This window comes from Diadema setosum, chromosome 8 (genome assembly GCF_964275005.1).
Source record: "Diadema setosum chromosome 8, eeDiaSeto1, whole genome shotgun sequence".
Classification (NCBI taxonomy): Eukaryota; Metazoa; Echinodermata; class Echinoidea; order Diadematoida; family Diadematidae; genus Diadema; species Diadema setosum.
The window spans coordinates 116,130-140,914 of NC_092692.1; the positions used below are offsets into that span (position 1 = coordinate 116,130).

General features: G+C 37.7%; 1 protein-coding gene across 1 annotated transcript; it reads right to left on the reverse strand.

Moving 5' to 3' along the window:
- Nucleotides 1-137: 137 nt before the first annotated feature.
- LOC140232336 (ubiquitin-conjugating enzyme E2 S-like) lies at nt 138-24,585 on the reverse strand. Its single transcript, XM_072312467.1, has 4 exons — nt 24,480-24,585; nt 16,376-16,526; nt 12,864-13,054; nt 138-2,945 (listed from the first exon to the last, which is right to left on the reverse strand). The coding sequence occupies exons 1-4, from the start codon at nt 24,492-24,494 to the stop codon at nt 2,652-2,654; spliced, it is 651 nt and encodes a 216-aa protein (XP_072168568.1). The 5' UTR covers nt 24,495-24,585; the 3' UTR covers nt 138-2,651.
- Nucleotides 24,586-24,785: the final 200 nt, after the last annotated feature.

A 24,785-nucleotide genomic window follows, 5' to 3' on the forward strand; every position in this document is an offset into this window, starting at 1 on the left:
GTAATGTTATAACAGGATTTCACTGTATGGTCTTTTGAAAAATAAAAAGGAAAAATACACAAATGCAGAAAAGCTTGCAAAGTTCAGTAAAAAAAAAAAAAAACAAACAAATAATAATAATAATAATAATAATAATAATAATAATAATAATAAATACATCCGTACATATAATAAAAAAAACAACACATCTGTCAATTTTTTGTCAATCTAATCTCTCTTCTGCTCCATTATTGTTTTTTTTTTCAGTTGTCAGCATACAATGTACATGTAGTTTGTACCCAGCTTCCAGCTGAACTAAAAACTGTCAGAATTGTATATTATGCTTCCAATCTTAACTTTGCATGTAACAAATACTTTTGGCAGTAGCCTATACATGCCAAATGCCATTTAGTGGTTTCACACAAACAGTGGTTTACAATGCATCGTACAAGGAAACCATAATACAGGCTGTACATTGAAAGCTTGCTTACAATGAGGTACCGCTTTTCACTAGGTGAATTCGTTGGCCCCAATTTTCAATTGTATTTAGCTGGTCTTGTGTTTAGTAGAAGTACATGTGTACATTTACGTGGTGCCTGTTATAAAGAGGTAAAATAGGTGGTCCTAGCGACCTCATTATTTAAACAGAGTTTCCCTGTAGCAAGAAATGTGTCATGCCGAACATAGGAATATCAACTGGACATCATGGAACATGTGACCTACAGAGAAGATGTCAGACAACTGGGGGAGATATCCGCCATGAGATGGTAAAGCAACTAGAGTCTTCTTTGTTTGTCTGTTATGGTCTTATGCACTTATTTGAACTTGTTTGAGTAAAATTGAACTCCTATCAAAACTTTGGTGCCATGAAACATTCCATTATCTGAGAACCAGCAACCTACCCCAAAAGATTCCTTGCTTTACATGATGGCATTACAATTCATCTGATGATACACACAGTCCTTTTACACAAATCAGGTGAATGAGTAGGCAAAATAGCATAAACAGGGATTAATTATTTTGCCGGTCAAGAGCGTGTTTACAAGCTACGTAGTACAAATTATGGCATAAGAAATGTTTGTTTCCAATTTTGCACGCATTCTGTCTTCCTTCATTGTGGGACTAGGTGTATGCATTGGCCTTCTTGGACAGCAGTTTAAAATCTAAGAGGGGTATACAGTAATGTAAGGACTCTGATATGCAAGAGTGCATGTAGCATGGCAGCACGAACTAAGGCGGCAAAATCTGTTTCAACCAAAACTTCCCTACCACCCACATGCTTTTAGAAGTAAAAGGGTACTATTGAAAAAGGAATTGGTCCATTCTTTTTGTTTGTTTTCAAGTGATGGCAGCACTTAGGAAGTAGACAAACGGTTACTACAATAAATCACATGAGACAAGGGGCATTTTCAAGAAAATAATCACAATGGTCATAGAAAACTTTAAACCTAATATTCTCAGTAGCATGAAGTGTTCTGCCATTTGACGGCCAATATGTCACTGTATTCAACCATGTTTGTGTTGTGGCAAAGCTAGAAGCTATTAGTGTTTTCATTCACCTTTCTACCACATAACAGACTGGTTTCGGAGAATAAAGCATAACCTGTAAGCTAAAATGGCATTTTGAAAACATAAGTTATACAATCAGTCGACAATATGGTTGGTCATTGTGTTATGTCCACACTCACTAATTATCTACAGCAAATGTGACTGGCAGACACAGTTTGGGTGTGAGGAATAAGGCTTTAAATAAGTGCAGTAAAATGACACATTGTTAGTTGATACCTTTTGACAATTAAACAACGGGATCCTCCATTCCATGTACTCAACACTGTCTCCAATGATATGTTACATATTCTTACTATCACATGGAGAAAAATTGTAAATACTGATACTCCACACAGCTTACCCGTGCAACCAAAGTATGGTTACAACGAAAATCATGCCACATGTAAACACAAGGCTGGCAATTAACTTCTCTGTGCTTGCTGTGCACACACAAGACAAAGCTGTGAATCCACCGACTCAACAGTAATTTGACAGACTGGCTTTTGATGGTTGTCACAAAAGCCCTCACAAATATAACTACTCGTGAAGAAGATCAAAAATTCTAGCCATCCATATGTAATATGGTTAAAAAGTTCAGCAATCACAAGAAACCTATTCTGATGGCAGGAAGAAGTTCTCTGTCTAAAGGTCATAGGGAGATACACCAGTATCCAAAGGTAATAGGGAGATACACCAGTGGTGGTAGGTAATAGGGAGATACACCAGTGTCCAAAGGTAATAGGGAGATACACCAGTGGTGGTAGGTAATAGGGAGATACACCAGTGTCCAAAGGTAATAGGGAGATACACCAGTGGTGGTAGGTAATAGGGAGATACACCAGTGTCCAAAGGTAATAGGGAGATACACCAGTGGTGGTAGGTAATAGGGAGATACACCAGTGGTGGTAGGTAATAGGGAGATACACCAGTGTCCAAAGGTAATAGGGAGATACACCAGTGGTGGTAGAGAAGACAAGGAGGGAATGTGTAGGGATTCTTGGCTACATGAAGTCACTCAATTGATTTTTTGTGCTTACAATGCAAGGATATGCTATGTATTTTTTCATTTACACACACTGTACAAAATTCTTCTTAAATATGTAAATCCATGAGTGGGGCATGCATCATAATCTCTTTAGTGTTCGCTTCTTGTCTTTTTTCTTCTTCTCTGTGAGAGCAACCTTCTTTTCTCCTGCATGCTTTTTAGCTGCCGGTCCATGTGAGTTAGCCCCTGATGTAGAAGGGTTGCAGTCTTCATTTTCCCGTGACTCTTTGGATGCTCGGTGGGGTTGTGCATGAATCTCTGTCATCATCTTAGCTCGGGCAAAGTAAGTGTCATACTGCTCCAGGAGGAGTTTGCCTGCTTCTTCATTCAATGCTGACTCAGGATTTGGATAGATTAGCAGGCATTTGATGGTCTGCAAAGGAGAGAATTAAGAATATACACATTACTATCTACTGTAATGTAGATACATATGGTGTGCTACTAATGTTTATTTGTGTCTAATTGTCCTCATGACATTCATTGTTCTAGGGAGTAGTTGAAGAGTTTGAATGCAAATAAAACAGATAAATGCTATAACAATTCTTTTAACTCTATCTTAACTGTGGGGGTGGGTGGGGGGGGGGGGCTGGCTGATCCCCTGCAGTCTTTTTAGGATAATTGCATTAACACGTCCTGTAATTTAATTATATATTTTTTTCTCTCTCGATTACTGTAGAAAGCATGACCTAGCCACTTGTTCGATCATTTTGATATTAAGTTGTTTTTGTTTTCAGATTTGTTGTTTTGGGTGAATATGATTTGAAGAGAAATTAATTAGACATGAGTTTTTTATTGCAGCGCAGTATTTATGTATAAAGCAGTTGCACTATATATTATGATGTGACGTAAGGCACTGTGACGCAATTCATAGTTTGTAAGTGTGCAAAACAAAATATAACAAGGCAATTGCCAAAATGTGTCTCGCCCATTCGCGCAGAAGAAATTAATGTTTTTCTAGCTCCCAGAAGTTCATTGACCCCGCCTCTGAGCTTTGACCTTGTAGTTTCCTTCAACTTCCCAAGTGACATCTATCATCCAGGTTTGGTCACAAACAGACAAAGGGATCAGAATTTATGAGCCATAATCAAAACATGCCATAAAAACTTAACATTGGGCACTAAATGTTCATTGACCCCTGTCTGTGACCTTTGACCTTGTGGTGACATTCAACTTCCAAAGGGACATCTACCATCCAAGTTTGGTCACAAATGGACATACAGTTGAACCTCTCGTATCCGGACAAGTCGGGACCGGGGCTCATCCGGATAAGGGATTTGGCCGGATACGGGAGACTCAATGCTTTATACATGTACATATACATACACATGTACTGATGTAGACCATTGTAGTACCACATGTAGTAATGTGTATATTGCAACCTTTTCATTGTTACATTTGGGGATGTTTCAGGATGTTGAAATGTCTGAAGGTAAGCTTTGGAAGGAAATTTGATGCAATGTATGTTAATCATATTGGAAGTAATATGTAATTCATGTGTGTTTGGGTAGGAGTTCTCAAGGAGTTGGGAATCCCCCTTTCTTCCCGTAATTATAAAAAAAAAAAAATCACGGCGAGATTGCGTCCGGATAATAGAGATATCCGGATAAAGGGAGGCCGGATAATAGAGGTTCAACTGTATATGGTACATCAAAATTTATGAGCCATAATCAAAACGCGCTGTAAAAACTTAACATTGGGCCCTGAAGTTCATTGACCCCTGCCTGTGACCTTTGACCTTGAGGTGACCTTCATGTTTGGTAAAATGTGTAACTTTGCATAACCACTCTTCTCTCCAAGTTTGACTGAAATTGAAGTCCTCAGTAGAGAGTTATTCAAGTTTTTGTAGCATCACGGACAGACGACGGACGGACTGATGCCGCGGGCAATCCCTTAGTCTCCCCACACCTCCGGTGGGCTCGACAAAAATGAATTGTTTTGTACTATGAATTACAAGTCCACAGAATAAAATAACTACTCATGGGTCGGGTTTGTGAATCAAAACAGTCTCTTTCTAAAATACTGTAAAAAACTATGTTTCTGGAATAAACATGTATTTAATACAAAAGTCAGTTTCATTATTGTAATTGTGGGTACCATGTCATAACAGGGAAGAATTGGCCTTAGGTTTATTATCGCTCATTGCCAAAGTTTTGCAGCTATGACAGCAGTGTGCAAGTGCACATCTTAATAACAGGAGGTGGCACTATACAACACTAACCCAGGGGATGATGGTATTCCATGTCACAGCATGTTGAATCATGAATGTTTTACAATCTATAAAATTGCTACTATTGTAGCCCCAGTCGGAATACAAGAAACTACAAGAGTACAGTCAACCTCGTTTAAGTCAACATAATCGGGACTGAGCAAAACACGTTGACTTACACGAAAGTCGACTTACGCGTAAGTTGACATTTTGTCGACTTATAAATGAAATTAATTTCCCCTGAATAGAGTAAGATTTAATAGGATTGTGATACGGATCGCAATCCAATTCTCACTCCATTTGCTGTCGAAACATGCCTACTGTCTCTTAGCAACGATGCTATTTTAGTTCATGCAACGATGCTATTTTAGTTCATGCAAAAATCTTGTCCAGATACTCAGGTAAGGACACCTCACAATTGCCCAATCTCTAGAGAATTCTGAGAGAGCGGGATCGGAAACCTTGGCCCGTATCTAGAAGCTTTACGTTTTAAACTTTATTTGAAACTAGAAATGTCGCTATGGTGACTGATGCCTCCCCCATAATGCATGATTCTCCCAATAGGTGTATAGTACAATGTCTTCACAATGTGTGATGACAGTTTCACATAACTGGCTAAATATTGAAATGACAGGTTTGTCAGAAATATCTTGAATGTTCACCTTGAATTGGGTTTGCTATAATTGTCCAAGAGTGCAGGTACACATATTTGGGGAATTTAGGGTTTTTACTCGACTTCTGACCGATCCTTTTATGCTTTAATGCAATGAGTAATTCTCAAGGTATGAAGAAAGAGTGTAATTACAGTACAAAATAGATTTTTTCTTTGCATTTAAACCTATCTATCTATCTATCTATCTATCGCAAATATTTTTTATTATGCAGGGCTAGGGAATGTGTGGTTAGCACAAGGGGGTGGATTTAGTGCTGCATGGATTTCACACACCTCAAAAGTTAGACTTTTTGATATGTTTATTCAAGAGTGGAGAGCAGCAACATGGTCAAATAGAATCTGTACAAATTATAGAATGTTTAAGGATAATTTGATGTTAGAGAAGTATTTACAAGTCTTGTGTAAGAAAGATTATATTACATTAAGTAAATTCAGATGTAGATCTAATGGATTACCCGTTAATAAGGGCAGGTTTGATGCAAGCCTGACAGATGAATTGCATTGTACTATTTGTTCAGCCGATGATATAGGGGATGAATTTCATTATATTTTTGTTTGTCCCTTTTTCAACAAAGAGAGATTATTGTATTTACCAAGTAGCTTGACGGCCAGTAGACCAAGTGCATTACATATGGCCAAATTATTCAATTCAACTAATGCTTGCCATTTGAAAAAACTAGCCAAATTTGTCAGAATTATTATGTTTCAGTTCTCTTCAATACCAAAGAAGAAAGACAGTATTTTTGTAGAAAGTAAAGTAGATGTGAATGTTTGTACACGTAGTGGTAGAGTAGTTAAACGTCCTTTACGCCTTGTTTTGTAAACATATTTATTTATATCTGTTATTTTCACACGTACATGTACATTATCACTTATATTTTTGGTATTCATATATTGTAAATATGTTTGTACTCTCATACCCCGAGAGGGGGTCGATAGAGTCAATAAAATCTTACAAATCTTACAAATCTTACAAACCTGGCCTTTGACCCTTAACCTTTGACCTTTTGGCTGGAAATTTCCCAGCAAATCTCCATTAGGTAATACATGTATATATTAAGTTTTAAAACTAATAATGCAAGCATTGCATAAAATACTATATAGTATATGAGGGAAATGGTAAAACTTTGAGGAGTTGACCTTGACCTTTGACCCCCTGACTATTGACCCGTGACCCCTAAGTTCCCTAGATAATCCCTGCCAGTCAGTATAAGCGTATGTACCAAGTTCCATAAAAATACAGTGTACACTGAACCATTTGCAAGAAAAGTGAAATTGTAACATTTTCACCTACAGTCAAACTCGGATACCTCGACGTCGGATAAGCCGAATATCACTTACCTCGGGGGCAACATGAAAGTCCCGATTGTTCCTATGGAGTTTCCGTGTATTAAAATTCGCGTAGCTCGAAAAAGATAACTCGAAGTTCGGTTACCTCGAAGGGAAATCTAATGTCCCGATCTTAATTAACTTATTGTTTTTCCCAGCATGTTGCTCGAATCGAAATTGCAAGCATCACTCAGCATCTCCGATTAAGCGCGCGTGGACCGCGAAGACATGTCACAAATGTTTTCACACTCGATTGTAATCTGATAATCGCGCGCCCAAAGAAATACCCGGTACACAGCTGACAAGAAAAATCCCCAACACCTACCAACACTCGTACATGGTATGCACATAGCACCCGTGCCAATGGAGTGCTTACGAAAGCACTACGCGCTGCCCCATCATCTGCTTTTCTTTAACCACTGTGTTTTGATTTTTGATCGAGATAGTCATACCGTGCGCGTAGATTTCTCAACCGTCGGGAGCACCTGCTTACGTTTTTGCCATTAATCACGCTCCACTGTCAAAACATCAATCTTTTTGAAGATTTTTTGCCTTTCACGAAGTTTGTTTCATTTATTCTTCCCCGAGAACGCAAGCACTGAAACTTTTTTTTTTTCTTCCAGCAATGCGATTATGAAAATCTGGAAGTATAGGCCGATCACAATGAAGAATAGAATACACAGGGCTCCGCACTAACTTTTATCGGGCCACCAATATCATTGATTTTTATTTTCTGGTGGTCGAAAGTAAAATCTGGTGACACACACAAAAAAAAAAAAACAGAAAAACTAAATCGGTCATACTAAACATAGAAAAATTGATATTAAGCATTACTGAAGTGATACAGATGCCCATGTCTAAAACAAATGAATAGAAAATTCAATCATCTTACTCTGTGTTTTAAGATTTGACAAATAGGCGTAGAGATTATTATAAAAGTTGATGCCTATATATTTAGGAGGTCAAAACTTACGTTTGAAATGAGAAAATGGGAGCATTTGCTGACATTTGTTAGCATCCGACATTTGTTTTATCATTGTAAAAAGCCGAAATTTACCGTTATTCATTTTTAAATGTAAAAGCAAACAACCGACATTCATTTTAGAATCATACGGAGTTTAATGCTATCCTAATCCATTTCCAAACGTGAAAGCAAACATCCGCTATTTGTTTTAGCATGTAACTGAGCGGATTAATGCCATTAATCATTTCCAAATGTTAAAGCAACAATCTGTTATTTATTTTTGCATCGTACGGAGCAGAATATTACTGTTATTCATTTCAAACATCCGACATTTATTTCATTATCGAATGGAGCCGAATGTTACTGCTGTCCACTTCCGACAGTGAAATGAATCATCTGACAATTATTTTATCATCGCACGGAGCCGAATGTTACTGTTTTTCATTTTTGAACGTCAAGGCAGACATCAGACATTTTGGACCATCAAGCGTATAGCTGAATGTTACTGATATTTATTTCGAAATGTACCGTAGCAAATATCCAATATTTTTTTTATCATCGTATGGGGCAGAATGTTACTGCTATTCACTTCCAAACATGCCAAACGTAAAAGCAATCATTCGACATGTATTTTAGCATCTTCCGGAGCTGAATGTCATTGACATTTACTTTCGAACGTAAAAGCACATCCGGCATTTATTTTAGCATCTTCCGGAGCTAAATGTTATTGCAATTTACTTTCGAACGTCAAAGCAAACATCCAGCATTTATTTTATCATCGTAAGGAGTTGAATATTATTGTTACTCTTTTCCGAACGTCAAAGCAAACATCAAACATTAATTTTACCATTAAACGCAGCTGAATGTTACTGATATTCATTTCGAAATTTAAAAGCAAACATCAGACAGTTATTTCAGCATCGTATGGACATGATGGAGCAGAATATTACTGCTATTCACTTCCGAACATAAAAACGATCATCTGACATCTATTTTGGCATCTTCCGGAGCCGAATAATATTGCTATTTCCTTTCGAAAGTATAAGGAAACATCCGACATTTATTTAACCATCGTACGGAGTTTAATGTTATTGTTTTTCATTTCCAAACGTCATAGCAAAAATTCGACATTTATTTCAGCGTCTTCCGGAGCCGAATGTTATCCTTATTCATTTCCGAACGCAAAATCAAATATCTGACATTAGTTTTAGCACCATACGGAGCTGAGTCTTATCATTTTTCATTTCCAAAAGTATGAGCAAACATCCGACATCTATTTTAGTATCATACCGAGTCGAATATTACCGTCATTCATTTCCACAATTAAACGCAAACCTCTGACATTTATTTTAGCATCTTACGGAGCCGATTGTTACCGCTGTTCATTTTCAAAAGTAAAGGCAAACATCTGACTTTTCTTTTTTTTTTTTTTTTTTTGGTGGCGCGATCGGGCCACCAAAATCTTGATTTCTGAAATCTTGATTTCATTTCCAATTTTCACTCAATTCATTCATATAAAAGTTTATTCAATTCCAGTTGACAAGCATGCAAATAATCAGCAGGCACTGTAACAGACACCATGTTGTACATCGATAAACGTCGAACATCGATAAACATCGGATACGTCGAAGAAAATTCGACGTACGCGTACCTCGAAATTCGCGTACCTCGAACCATTTTCTTCAGTCCCGACGAATTCGAGGTATCCGAGTTTGACTGTATTTAGCCTTTGACCATTTGACCTTTGACCATATGACATGAAACTCTCTCTGGAGAATCTTTATGCAGTAGAACATGTCTACACTAAGTTTCAAGAAAATACCTTTGGGCATTGCATAGATATGGGGGAAATAGCAACATTTTTAGCATTTGACCTTGACCTTTTGACCTCTCGCCAATGTCACTAAAATCTACTCAACTAATTGCCCCATCATACATCATCCTTGGACCAAGTTTGGTGAAAGCTGCTTCATCCAGTTTTGAGTTATCACGTAAACAGATAAATTCTAGGATTTGACCTTGATCTTTGACCTTTGACCTCTGTCCGATTTCTCTAAAAAACTAATCAAGTAATTGTCCCATCATACATCATCCTCGGACAAAGTTTGGTGAAATTTGCTCGATCCAGTCTTGAGTTATCCTGTAAACAAATACAATTTCCTGATTTGACCTTGACCTTTGGCCGATTTCACCCAAAATCTAATCAATTGCCCCATCATACTTTATACTTGGACCAACTTTGGTAAAATTCCAGTCAATATTACTCAAGTTATCGCATAAACGAATGCGGACGGACGTACGGACAGACGGACGGACGTGGCGGAGGCATAAAAATCAAACGCAAATTCCCCAATTGCATGCAACTTTGCGGTTGCAATTCAATCACGTTGCTGAAAATACATGCGTGATTTCATACGATTCTATTGACATGATGTTTCAGTGCCGACTGAGTTGAAATATGTATGATTTTCCTTCCCTAAGTCGCAATACAGTGCACTCCCATTATAATGAACACGGTTATAACAAAATTCCTGTTAGAGCGAAGTAAAAGTTCAGGCTGTAAAGTCATCCGCTTTATGTATTTGTATCATTTGTTTGGTTATAATGGAATTTTGATATAAAGAAAGAAAACTCCTGGTCCCGAGGACTTCGTTATAACGGGAGTCCACTGTATTTGTTTTGCTTAAATTTCTATTGCCATACTCTGAAAAAGAATTGTTCTCGGGCTGTGATTCGCAACAGTACTGCTATGCACGGCGCGGAACCGTCTGAAAAAAAGGAAAGTTTGTTAATCTGAAAATGACATTTTATTTTCCGATTAACTAACCTTCGTAAAAATAAACATCATTCCATTGTCAGACAAATAAACTTTGGACTGAGATTCAAACCTTTGGCGTAGCGAACTGTAACAATTATTTGTTACCATTTTTTCATTGATATTTCGTGAAGCTGCTTGCATTTCGGTATTTTGAACCATGTAAATGTTGCGATGTCTTTCCCCGCTACTATGTTCGGTCACGGTGATAGTTCCGTTTGATATTTTAATTTTGCGTACAAATTTTAAAAAAAAAATAACGCACTTGCATTGATTTGTAGAGGTGCGTTTAATGTTTAGACGCAGTTTCTAGTTTCGTACCAAAAAAAATCAAGTCTTTTCTGCAATGCTCTTGCGTATGAATACAGCATTAACTGTGCTTGATTAACTGTGCTGAACTTGCATTTGATTTTTAGAGTTGCGTTTAAATGCAGTTGAGTTTTAGCTTTGTACAATTTTATAGTTTTGTATGATTATCAAACACAATTCTTGCAGCGTTGCACGTGATTTAATGGACTTACATTTGATTTTTAGAGTTGCGTTTAAACTTTAAATTTTCTTGTGTCTGATTCTGATTATCAAACGCAAGTCTTTTCAGCAACACACTTGCGTTTAAATGCAAAGATGCGTGTGATGTGATGCATCTGCATTTGATTTTTTTAGTTGCATTTAATTAAACGCGAAGTTTCTAAAAATGGGCACAGGTTTCGAATCTCGCTACGAAATGATTCACGTTAGAATACATGTACTGTATACGCTGTTATTTTCGTGAGGATTTAATTTTCGCTAATTTAGCGAAATGCAGTTGGATCGCGATTTTAACAACATGCGAAATTGTCGCCATGCGCTTTGTTAATAGAGCATTAACGTAAGCGTCGGCGTCGATTCGCGAAAACAACATCTCGCGAAAATGTCTATCGCCTCGTCATTCGCGAAAATATCTGTACGCGAAAATAACGGCGTATACAGTATTTGGATTAATGGAAAGGCCTATTTCATGTTAGGATAATAAATATCTACTATGACCTAGATGTACAAATTTGTGTGTTTAAAGAATAACGATCGAACCTCATTGCAAAACAACGGATGCATGGCACAAACAGTATCGTGCCATACACTAGCGAATTAGCGAGTAGCAATACAGCGAATCAGAGCGGGAAAACATTTTTTTTTTTTCAGAAAATGGCGATAACAATTTGAGCCAAAAATTGTGTCAACTTAGACGAGGGAATTAACACGTATTTCAGCTCAGTTGGCACTGAAAATCATGTCTACCTATGCGAGTTGTCCACTTATAAATGTCGACTAAGACGAGGAAATTTTCAAGGAATAACAAAGGCAAAAATCAGGACTTTTTTATTGTGTCGACTTACGCGAGTTGCCGACTTATGAGATGTTGACCTAGGCGAGGTTTACTGTATGTATAGTTCACTTCCCAACCACTTCTTATAGTTCATGCATGCGATTACACTGCCTGTAGCTCGACTGATGCGATAACTATCTATACTTTCTGTTCCGATAATGCAAGCCCTGCACAGGCAAAAAACAAAACAAGAACAAAAACAAAAACAAGAGACCCGGGGTCTCACGTTCACCTGAGTATCACAAGTCCACCTTCCATGCATTCTTGCAGACTCTTAAATACCTAAGAACATTGGAAACTTGGGAAGGGGCAGCTTCAACTCTATTACTAAACCAAGCCGGGCTTTTTGGCCTGTTCTATGGCCGGTGGGAGGGTTGATTCCATCCCCCCGCGATCTCGGCCGTCAATCGCGCAATCGCACTGAAAATTGGCACACACATTACTTGTTGCGTAATCTACCAAACTATAAAAGAAAAAATTCAATTTTTAATTTTTTATATTTCATATTAATATGCGTGAAATCATAAATTTTGCTCTAATTCAGAAAATAAAGCTAATGGCATCCTAATTTTTGGTGACATTATTCCTTGTAGCATTCCTAACAAATGTACTTGAAAAAAAATCTGGTATCGAAGTTAATTTCTTATGTATTCCATTGTTTTATTAATTTCCTTGTTTTTCAACCTTTGTTTTTTTCCGTTTTTTTCCACAAAACATACTACAGAACCTATATACCTAAAATCACAACCTCCATTTACTTGAACCTTCCTTGGTAAATTTTGTAAATGAATAAAACAAAATACTAATATTGCATATCCTTACTCCTTCTACCAAGGCATTTAGTTTTTCATTAATATACAATGTACACTCTTTATCTAGAAATTGTTTGAAAGGTATCAGTCCATAATGGCCAGGAGGAGGAAGAGATTGATGTTATATACCAACAAAAGATGCTTGATTCCAAGGTCTGCTTTCCAGTCCCGCTTCAGGGTGTTGACACAGATCTCACCATTGCTTGCTACGTTGGGATGGAACACTTTGGTAAGAAAGAACCCTTTGGGAGGTGCCTTAGGAAAATCTTTGCCAAGAACGAGCTTTACCCGGAACTGTCCTGCTGCATAGGGTGTTCCAGCTGCATGAAGTAAATACACATTTAATAACAATATGGCTGAATATTCAGTCAACTCTCCTTCCAAGAAATTTAAACTATGTACAGTCAATCTTGCTTAAAGGACAAGTTCACCTTCATAAACATAAGGATTGAGAGAATGTAGCAATATTAGTAGACACATCATTGAAAGTTTGAGGAAAATCGGACAATCCGTTCAAAAGTTATGAATTTTTGAAGTTTTTGTGCAGTAACTGCTGGATGAGAAGACTACTGCAGTGTATGGATAACTTTAGATGTCACATGCGTACAACAATATGAGGAAAATATAAAGAGAATTTCACAAAATTTCATCTTTTGAAAAAGTACACATTCCCTTGACTCGTTACCGACATATGTTATGGGTAATATTATTCCCCCTGCCTTTGGAAAGAGGCAAGTCAAATACTTTTTTATTATGCAAAAAAAGTGAAAATATGTTGAATTTTCTTTATATTTTCTTTACACTGTTGTACACATATGACTCACAAGCTGTAGTAGTCTCCTCATTCAGCAGTTCCAACACAAAATTTTTTTAAATTCATAACTTTTGCATCGATTGTCCAATTTTCCTCAAACTTTCATTGATGTGTTGTACTAATATTGCTGCATTCTCTCACTCCTTATGTTTATGAAGGTGAACTTGTCCTTTAAGTTGACCTCGCATTATAAGTGAATAATTGCCTAAGCCAAAGGTCCTTACAAGTCCTCTTTATATTCTTTTGATCCAAGTCAAATTTTCTCTTAGTCTGAGATATTTCTTCAGTCCTAATAAGGTGGGTCTTCATCAGCTCAAGCTTGAAGAATAGCGCATTTATGGGGGATCAGAGAAATACGCCCAAAGTCAGCTGAAATGTGCAATCACGTCTTTACCAGCTCCAGCTTCAGGCACGGTCGGGTTTATAGGCTCGATGCTGGCGCACACGCACTTAAATGAATGGTACCGGTGCGAACACACTCCAGCCCAACTGCCTAGTACGTTCCTGCGTGGTGCGCAACGCATGCAGAGCCAATGTTTAAGCTCAAGCTGATGAAGACACGTGAAGATTAGCACGCTATTTTGCAAATTAGCTGGCTATTCTGCAAATAAGTCCAAGATTTCGGTGGTTTATTTTCCGATCGGAATAGAGCGCTATTTCGGTCTTCATTGCAAAATTGGCGGGCTATTTTCTGATCAGGCTAATTCTTTGGATTAGAAATAGCGGGCTTTTCTTCAAGCTCGAGCTGATGAAGACCCACCTACTGATTCACTTTTAATAGGCAAGGTTGACAGTCTGTAGTTATTCACAACTGACAAAGAAAAAAAAATCCAATAATAACTTGAACAACTTTAATTATCAAATCATCAGGCCAAACACATATTGCTGAGATGAAGTATACAGATATGGACTGCTTTTGCCCCTTGTCATCTCAACTTTGTACATGTAAGACCCGAGGAGCCTATCTGCTTTGTATCCAGGCCAGAATTAAAAGAAATGTTTACTAGTACACTGTACATTAGGTAGCAGGTTCACAGATTAGACAGTCATAGACGTTTGTCTATCTATACACAATTTGTACATTTTTGTGTAGTGAACCAAGTTTTAAGAGTTTGCTGATTGAACCAAGATGATAGCGTCAGTCCTGCATTTTCCTCAGCATGTAAACCTATAGCAAAACGATTCCTTTGTAATGAGCTTGGTTGTACAGAGATTCCAGTTAAAATAATGACATTTTTGTGCATCATGATACTACAGCTGTAAAGGTGGAAATTTCACGGTAAGCAAATTTTTTGCACATTTCACGCAACCAGAAGCTAGCACGAAAATAAAAGCACACAAATATTTTTACATGCCATACGTTCCAGGAATGGGTGTCCTAATTCCGTGGAGTTAAAAACATGCAAAATTCATCTCACACAGCTGAGCGCGAAAAATGACATACTGTACACACTGTGCAAATATCAACTTTTACATCAATTCTCTTTCCCTTTCTGCAGCTGCACTGAACACTCGGACATATTGGCCCGAATTCACGAAGGTGGTACAAATGAAACCATGGTTTAAACCATGGACAAAAACCATGGAGTGCCAAGTGTTGCATGGAATATTTCGTTACGAAATCAGTCATTTCATCGATGAAATTATCATCTTGCAAAGAAATGACAACATTTTGTAACTAAATGAACATTTCGTCCACAATATGATAATTTCGTTAACGAAACGGTCATTTTGTCAACGAAATGACATATTTAGTAACGAAATATTCCGTGTGACACTTGGCCCTCCATGGTTTTTGTCCATGGTTTAAACCATGGTTTTATTTGTACCGCCATCGTGAATTCGGGCCAATGTGTAATCAAGGAGGTTCAAGAGATGGAGTAACAACAATGTTATTCTCTTTGATCCCATGTTCGAAGCCATTGCTCAAATATATTTGAAGCATGTGCCAAACAGGATCTGCCACGCAGATACAAAGACAATTGACTTGTGTCTCATTGCATAATCACCAGCCACTTTCAAAGGGAGATATGTCTTTGTGATGGTAATTACTTTTCGCTATCCCATCTTCAGGTGGTACAGACATGAGGATGCGCAAATAGAAATTGAGTAAAAAATGCTGAAATAAAGATGAAAATTACTCAACTGGGCATATCCGGGCACTATCTATCAATAAAGAATTATACTTGAAAATTATTCCATATTAGTTTCATTTGTGGAAATTAAGCGGAAAAGTGATAAAACCAGCTTTCCAGGATGGTACAGTTTTAAACATTTTTACATGATACAGCTCTGATTTACACTTTTGCGCAAATTTCTGGATGGAATTGACTTCTGTTTTACATGCTTTATCATTAAGTGAAATTTCATTTCATTTGATAAATAAATAAGCAAAATATGGTCAACAAACATTATGATAACGTTCAAAATGAAACTTCAGATTGCTCTGCAAGACGACGGCGTCGAACGTCGATCATCAAAGGCACAAGTGCACCTGTGGAATTCTTTTGTACATCAATAGAAATCTGCAACTGTTTAAATAATTACAGCCAGTTGGAACTCCATATGTATAAAACCTCCTTGGTGTAATCAAAGTTCTTTCCTTGGTGCAGCACCCCAAAAATGACTGGCAATTGAAAATCAACACTTTTTAATAAGACAGTAAAATGCGTAAAATGCAAACAAGCACTCAATATATGTCCTTTGGAAACTTATTGCATGTGGTCTAAAAAGTAAAGCCAAGCTGTGATCTGGGATTAAGAACAAAAAAAAAAAATCTGAAAGAATTAATAGTGTTTTTGTCTTGCACTATGATAGAAAGAGATACCTGGACCCTCAATACACGCATGTATATCAGTGATGTCTTCTTCACTGGGGTAAACCTTGATGCCCTCAGGTGGACTACAAGTCAAATCCTTGATCTCTTTGCTGATCTGACGAATGGTTTGGGGAGAGAAGTTTTCCACATTTGATGAGCTCTGGGTATGAGGGAGAAATGATATCATTAAGAAAAGAGAGAAAAGATTACCGTAGTTGATCAATTTCCTCTTTTAGCATCGTTCCCATGCTGTTTATTGATATGATGGTGGAATCAGTAATAACTACATTGTACACAAATAACAATCTGACAACATGAGACAAGCACAATATGGGTGACTTACTTGTACAATGTGGCTGGGTGTGTGTGTGTGTGTGTGTGTGTGCATGTGTGCAGGGTAATGGGTAATTGCCTCTCAGCGAAAAGCCAAAATATCCACATAACATAGACAGTAATGAAGATGAATTATGTGTAGATCTGTCTTGTGTAATTGCATTGCAGCTACCCATGGAGTTGGTAGTGGATTTTAATGTAAATTTGAATTAATTAGAATGCGAAGCAATAATGTAATTGTACATCACTCACACAATTAACTTCCAGTGAATTGAAATCATTGGGACTGGAAATATCACACTATTGTACACAATGTACTTAAAGGAAAGTCATTTTCCCCTACAATTATCTAGTTATATCGATTTCAGCTTATTCACACCATAGTTACATGTATATGTGTGTCTTAAATATGAATGTCACCCACTGTAGTCCCAGGTGTTTATGGGCAATTCCACGTTACTCACGTTACACTTTTTAGGCGTCTCTGCATATTGTAATTGTCATATTTTTTATACTGGAAGGTTTGACATACTCTCTGTTGTACAATAGATGCACAAGTCCTTAGTCTACCATGCAATATCAATAGAATTTTACTAACCACATCCATACCGGAAATACAGACAAAATACTTTCGTTACTCACGTTACATTTTTTGGGACGACATAAAAAGCCAACATGCCTTTATTCAAAAAGTGTCCTCATACTGGGCAGTATTTCAAACAACTGTTGTATGATTTATATAACTCATGTTGGGGTACTCAAATATAGGGGGTCAAAATTTTGAGAGCATTGGAAATATTTGACAGCGATAGCAAAATCGTCGTTACTCACGTTACACGTTACTCACGTTACATATTAGCTCATAATCACTACCACATAACTGACCACGAGAATTAGCTGGAAACTAAATACTTTTGATATATCTAACCTCTACAGGTATTTTGTCCCTAAAATAAAACAATATTGGCACTCTTTCATACTTTTCCCACTATCATACGGTCATATATTCCACATACTTTACTTTTATCAGAATCCGAGTAACCACTATAAACCGAATGCAAGAAAATATAAAGTAGTAGATACTAGTTCATGCAGTGAATTAAAATATTATCCTTCTATTCCCTTTCACAGGAACTTAAATGTAAGTAGTTTTAATCATGAGTGGAACACTTGATTTCATAAATTGTAAACTACTTTAGAAATATGTACAGTACATATGTCTACAAATTTCATCCAGCTACTGTTACCAGTGTGGACTTTCCTCTCTATGTCAGGGCTGCCAACTCTCGTGCAATTAGCATGAGACTCACGCAATTCATCAAATATCAACTATCTCTGATAAAAGAATTCTCACACTTAACCCCCAAAACAGCATGTAAAAAGAAAAAAAAAGTAATGTCCCTAAAATTCCTGATTATCCGAACATGCAATTATGCCCATGCCCAAACTTTCGAGATTTTCCCACAGGCAAATCTTCTCTATGGCATGTGTTGAAATCTTTAACAGTATGCACCAAATCCACCAGTTAAAATGCAAAATTGATGAAGTTCACTCCAGTGAAAAGGGGGGGGGGGGAGGGGAGACAACCCCCTTCCACACCATCCCCAACCCCCTCCCCACCACTGTCACTTCGATTAGTCGCTTGCTTACTCACACTTCACTCCAAATTCTCACTCTAGTTTGGCAGCCCTGCTATGTACAGTCTTAACTGATCTACCTCTTAACCCAAAAATATTCTTGTATCTTCTGGTAATGGTGAATTCTAACTTTGAGTAGGTTATTGTAGTTAAGCAATTGTCATTATTTGGGGTTGATAATCCCAGAGAATAATGTATAAAAAGCTGTAACACTGACAATTCTTGTAAATGTCTTAGACACACATGTACAAAATTGTATGTGTATTTACCAGCTGCCAGAAAATGATTATTGTTAACCCCCCCCCCCCCCACTCAAAAAAAAATTAAAAAATGGCATTGTAAAAAGAGACAATGCCAACTCTTGCTCAAAGTTACATCAGATATAACAGATTTTTGTTAATCTATTACGCTTACAATTCATTTGTAAATTGCATCGAGATGCAACATTAATTCCCATTTGTCTTATGATTGCTCCACTAACCAATTCCCCAAATTGTACAAATTACAACCTTAAGCATTAAAAAAAAAAATCAAGTTGGCTCTAAAAGGGATTTAAAGTTATTCATAGCTGATATCTGAAACGATATAATGTAAGGCTTAGAACTTATCAAAAAAATATGTAATTTCCATGATTATTAGCCACATCTGGTTTGTTTAGTTTGCCAATCAAGATTTTCTTTGGATAGCAATTGTGTTTAGCCTATTAGATAACAACCAATTCAAGCAAGGTCATGTAAGGTTATTTACAAGACCATACTCTCTTTATGCTCCCTCAGCTTACTCAAGTCACACAAAAAAAATTTTGCTGTCATTGGTGTAGAAATATATATTTTGTATTTCGTGATTTTTTTGTCGTTACTCACGTTACACCCTTGTTACTCACGTTACATTGTTACTCACGTTACAATTTTTGAATCTCTCTCATTATAATACAACTGCATGTACACAACTCTTTCACCATTTTTCATATTAGGTAGAGGCAGTATGAAGAGAATTTCCATTGGCACTTTTTAAATCCAAGGGAATATTAAGATATGAAACTATTTGAGTATTTTCGTTACTCACGTTACATTAGTTTTAGCAGTTTGGCAGTATGCATTCTACCAATTCATGGGGATACGGATCATTTTTTCCTCACTGACAACTAGTAACTGATACCCAATACATCATAAAAATCAACAAATCAATTACATACCATTCTTTTATATTCTATGGATTCAACTTAATTATTCAAGTACATTTCCAATGTAATTCTCAATGAAAATGTAATTTGACTTTAAAGTGTAATATCTGCCATTCTGGAGGTATATCAGTGTAAAAAATGGCTGTTCCACATGCCCAGACGTATACTGAACAAAATAAAATAGGTGGCAAGTTTCAACGTAACAATTTATTTTTTCACCTCATGACACCAATCTCATGGAATTGCCCTTTAAATGTCTGTTCCTGTTATATGTAGTTGCAACCTGTACATGCATACCAGGGTGCTACATAAGCACTTGCCCGACTGCCCAGGGCTGGCATGGCTATTGAAAATCAAATCAGAGCAGGTGTTTTTGAGCAATGAGAACAAATGCTTGCCCGAATTGGACAAGCAAAGTTTTGAACCCACCTTTTTTTCACTTATCCCCCCCCCCCAAAACCCACAAAGTCAACCACACAGAAGCCCAAAGACAATGGCTGTTTAGTAATGCAATGCACTTTATATTTCATTTCAGCAACTTTCCAGCACTTTCGTGAAGAAACTTGACACATCTTTTTTGACTTTTTCAGTTTCACCTTAATTTCATTTCACTCCACGCAGAAAATACCGCAGATTCATATCCCGGGCTCAGATTATTGACTCATACCGTACTATGCAGAATTCTCGGCGCAAAACATAAGTGACATTTTTTACTGTGCACCGGCGCAAGCTCATCATTTTTATCGACCGCCCATTTTCCCATTGAAAAGCATTTTAATCCAGTAAATGGGCAAATACATGTTAACATTGCAACTGATTGACAAATTGCCCTACATCGACGTAAATAAGCACTGAATTGATCAGTGTTTCAGTAGTAGCCATGCTAAAAAATCATGGGCGTACATACTCGAGCAGGATTCGAACCTACGACCTCCTGAGGAGGTCGTAGGTTCGAATCCTGCTCGAGTATGTACGCCCATGATTTTTTAGCATGGCTACTACTGAAACACTGATCAATTCAGTGCTTATTTACGTCGATGTAGGGCAATTTGTCAATCAGTTGCAATGAAAACATCTCGACGGAAGAATTTCATAAATTTGAATACATGTTAACACGTGTTAATTACGTGTATTAGACCTAATAATTAAGATTTTCTTCAATTCTTTTTTCCTCCTGTTTCCCGAGGTTGTGTCAGGCTGTATCCCCCTAATTTCTCTTGATTTGTATTCATGTTCGAATGTTCCAGCATACTGCCCCCGTCCCATGCGTACTTTTCATTTTGTACACGAGAATGCCATTGCGCGAGGGTGGTCGATCTAAGTGTAGTGAGGTGCCCATACCTCGTCGGGGGCCGGAATACCGTCACCCCGCTTAAAATTTTTACAAGCACACTAAACAAAAATTTATGCCCGGGACTGTGTTCAGTACACTTGAAACTTGGCAGGGCTACCACAACCAATCTGAAATTTACATTACGAATACGTGTTAACCACTGTTATAAACTTTTTGTATCATCACGGTCACCCTCACGCATAATACGTGTATAATGTCTATGGGAGCATCACGGTCACCTGGAAACTTCTTTTACATGCTTTGTCTATGGGAGCGCGGGTGACGAGTTGCGGGCCCCTTCCTTAGCGCACAACTTTTCCGCATTGTTCGTATTTGACTATAGCTGCAAATTTTCGATATCGATCAGTGAACTAATTGTGATTCCATTAGAATCAGCATTTTTCCTGTATCATGTGAGTGGGACTTCATAGAATTTCAGTGACGAAATGTGATTCAAATATACTACATACAAGTGTATATGATGCACAAACATTAACTATGACGAGGTGCGGGTCACGTCACCCAAACTATACTAGGTGGTCGATGAGTAGAAACACATCACATCAACACCCTAATGTTTTTGCATAATATTAATAAATGCATCTATCTCACAATTTGCCTTCAGGAAACTTAACTCACATGTAAAGAAAATACTCTTAATTCACAAGTGCTCATTAAAAATGTGATTTCTATACACGCTCCAAGTTGCTTCAAACGTGTGGGTTAATTTTGACACACTCAGTTGCGCCATACTTTTGAAAACACCCTAAAGTCCCTACCCTCCAGCTCCATTGACAACACCTACCTATGGATACCTATGGAAGATTCTGAACGCAGGGTGAGCCTCTGTATTCAGATCCAGGTTCAGTCCTTAAGATGAGCTGAGTCGTGACCAGGTGGCGTGGCGTCAAACTTAAATTTTATGGGTTCATTGTCCCAGAATTTATCCAAACCAATTTCAAAACTGAAGACACTGGGTGCATCTATTAAATTTCTAGGTAAACTATTCCATGGTTTCCTGGTACGCATGTAAAATGAATTTTTTTTCTTGTACCGGTAGTGGTTTGTGATCGAAAAATATATAATTTTTTACTATGTCCTCTTGTGCATTTTTTTATTAAACCCAAGTCAGGCACTACTTCCTGATCATATTTATGAAATAATTTAAAAGCTTCAATCATGTCACCTCTCGCCCTGCGGTATGCTAGAGTTGAAAGTCCGAGGTGCCTCAATCTTTGTTCTAGAGATCTTATTTCAGATACTAATTTTGTGGCCCTCCTTTGGACATTTTCAAAAATGACTACATGTTTTTTCAAATAAGGACTCCATACCGCATGGGCGTATTCTAAATGAGGTCTTACCAAAGCTTTGTATAACAATAAAAAATTATCTTTATTTAGATAAACAAATGTGCATCTTATTAAATTCATAATTTTATTAGCTTTGTTTATTTGTTCCTGAAAATGTTGTTCAAACTTAAGTTTAGAATCAACCGTTACTCCTAGGTCCTTGCACGAATCCACGTGTGAAAGATAACGTACAGTGTTTCCAATATTCGTAGTGTAATCATACATATTATCTTGGTTGCCAACCGTAAGAACACAACATTTTTTTTTGTGAAACCTAAGGAGCCACTTGTTCGACCAGGAAATAAGACAATCAAGATCTTTTTGTAGAAACACAGCATCGCTATTGGAAGTAACATGTTTAAAAATTTTTGTGTCATCAGCAAACATATAAATACTACTGGAAGTTACCTGCTCGGGAAGGTCATTAATATACATAACAAACAACATAGGACCAAGGACACTTCCCTGGGGAATACCACTAATGACATCATCCCAATATGAAACAGCACCATTAACACAAACACGCTGCTTCCTCCCGAGAAGAAGACGCAGGAATACGTGTGCATGTGAAATGGAATACGTGTGCATGTGAAATGCATCACCATCACATCTGATACGGAAGTAGAGGACTAGTCCTGTAGTATTCCGGTCTCAACATTCCGAGTTATCTTCAACTTTGTTGCTTTATGTGCGTTGAGGAGCAGAGGTTTTGAATTTTCCCCCCCTCCAATGTCTATCTAATAAATCTTTTAAATTATTAATCGAGGAAGCTTCAACAACACTAGGCGGCAATCTGTTCCAGTCGGCAACTACTCTCTGGCTGAAAAATGTACTTTGCAGTTCTAATCTTGAACGTTTGGTGAAGAGCTTGTATTTATGACCTCTTGTTGATGAGTGAATGGCTGGTTCGAAGAACATGTCACCAGAAATCCCCAACTTTCCATTGAGCAACTTATAAACAGTAATCATATCACCTCTTCGTCTCCTGTAGTATAATGAGTGCAGGTTGAGTTTTTCTAGGCGTTGTTCATATGACAAACATTGGAGTTCAGGAACCATACGAGTGGCTCTTCTCTGCACTCTTTCAACTTTGTCAGAGTCCATTTTATATCTCAAATGCCATAAAATGTTGCCATACTCCAAATGAGGTCGAACCAATGATACGAACAAAATGGGAAGTATTTCCGTCGTCATTTGTGAGAAGGTCCTGTGTATAATCCCGAGTGTTTGATTTGCCTTTTGGACAGCTGCTGAGACATGTTGATGAAAATTGAATTCTTCATCTATTATAACGCCAAGGTCCTTTTCCTGCTTGGTTGCTTCCAACTCTACACCATTCATTCTGTAGTTTTCCCTTGGGTTATTTTTTCCGATATGAAGAATCTTACATTTATTAACGTTGAAATCAAGCTGCCATCTTTTACTCTTTTGCATGTGATCAATGCTTTTTCAATGTGCATTTTAATCTAGTACCGGTACGGTATCATTGTTTTGCCGTTGATCTTGTTTATTATCAGGTTTTTCAGTAAATTAACATTTTGACATGGATCCTCAAATTCCCACAGAAGAATGCAAAGCCACTGCGCATACCGATGTAGGGGTCTAGTCTCACGCGTTCGTTAGAGTAGAGAGAACCAACTGGTAACACACATAAACGTAGACATTATTAGCATGCAATACCACTTGACCGTCCACACCACTCCATACTGACCATATAGACTTACTATACAGGACTCAGGAGTACCGCCGGCTTTTACTGAGTTTTAGTAGGCCTAGGCCTAACGTTACAGCCGCGGGTAAGACTAGGTAGTTTACAAGTTACACTTTACAGTGATTACAATATAGACATCTAGCATCTAGGGCCTAAATAGAAAAGATCGGTCTGTATCTGGTCGTCGGTGATATGCTCCGCGGAGACTGCGTCTGGCTTCACGGATCCTCTCCTAGGAGGCTATGACATGTGTACGGAGCTAGCTGAGCTGAGGAGTGATAACGTCAATAGAAATAAAGGCCAAAAAAGACTCCTTCTCTTCAGTATAGACGGATCTTGACTTTCTGTCTACCGTTAACGTTAGACCTATTTCTACATTACAATTACAATGAGCTTGTCTGATCCAGGTTAGATCTAGACCGTTCTATACACTACTAACGGTTAGTATAACACAGTCGACAGGACAGGCCAGGCTAGGTTCATCATGTTCATGGAAGTATCAACAGAAATCTACCGTCAATTTGAACAAGAAAATGGACTTGGCAAATACTTAGATTAATGGCTTACCCCTGATAACGACATTGTTAACTGATTTGCACCAAAATTCTGGAAAATGTAGAAGTTGGAGCTGATCTGATAGCTACAGTACAGCCTAGCCTGCAGCTTGCAGTACGTTACGTCGCTCGTCGAACGAAATTGAACAACATTGGCTGGGTCACGGTAGGTCAGACGCTATTACAAACGAGCCAATCGGGACAGCGGTTACTGGATGTGTTATTCGCACTTCCGGGTGTCGTAGCAGAGGACGTTTGCAGCAATGCCAATGAAACAAATATCCTGAGCTCCGAAACAGAATTCATCACTAAAATCATT

Bases quoted from the DNA above. Each gene is read 5' to 3' on its own strand.
- LOC140232336 (XM_072312467.1), bottom strand. The intron at 13,055-16,375 runs GTATCTCTTTCT...TACTTCATGCAG, and splicing joins TGCGTGTATTGAGGGTCCAG to CTGGAACACCCTATGCAGCA. The intron at 2,946-12,863 runs GTATATAACATC...TCTCCTTTGCAG, and splicing joins GAATCAAGCATCTTTTGTTG to ACCATCAAATGCCTGCTAAT.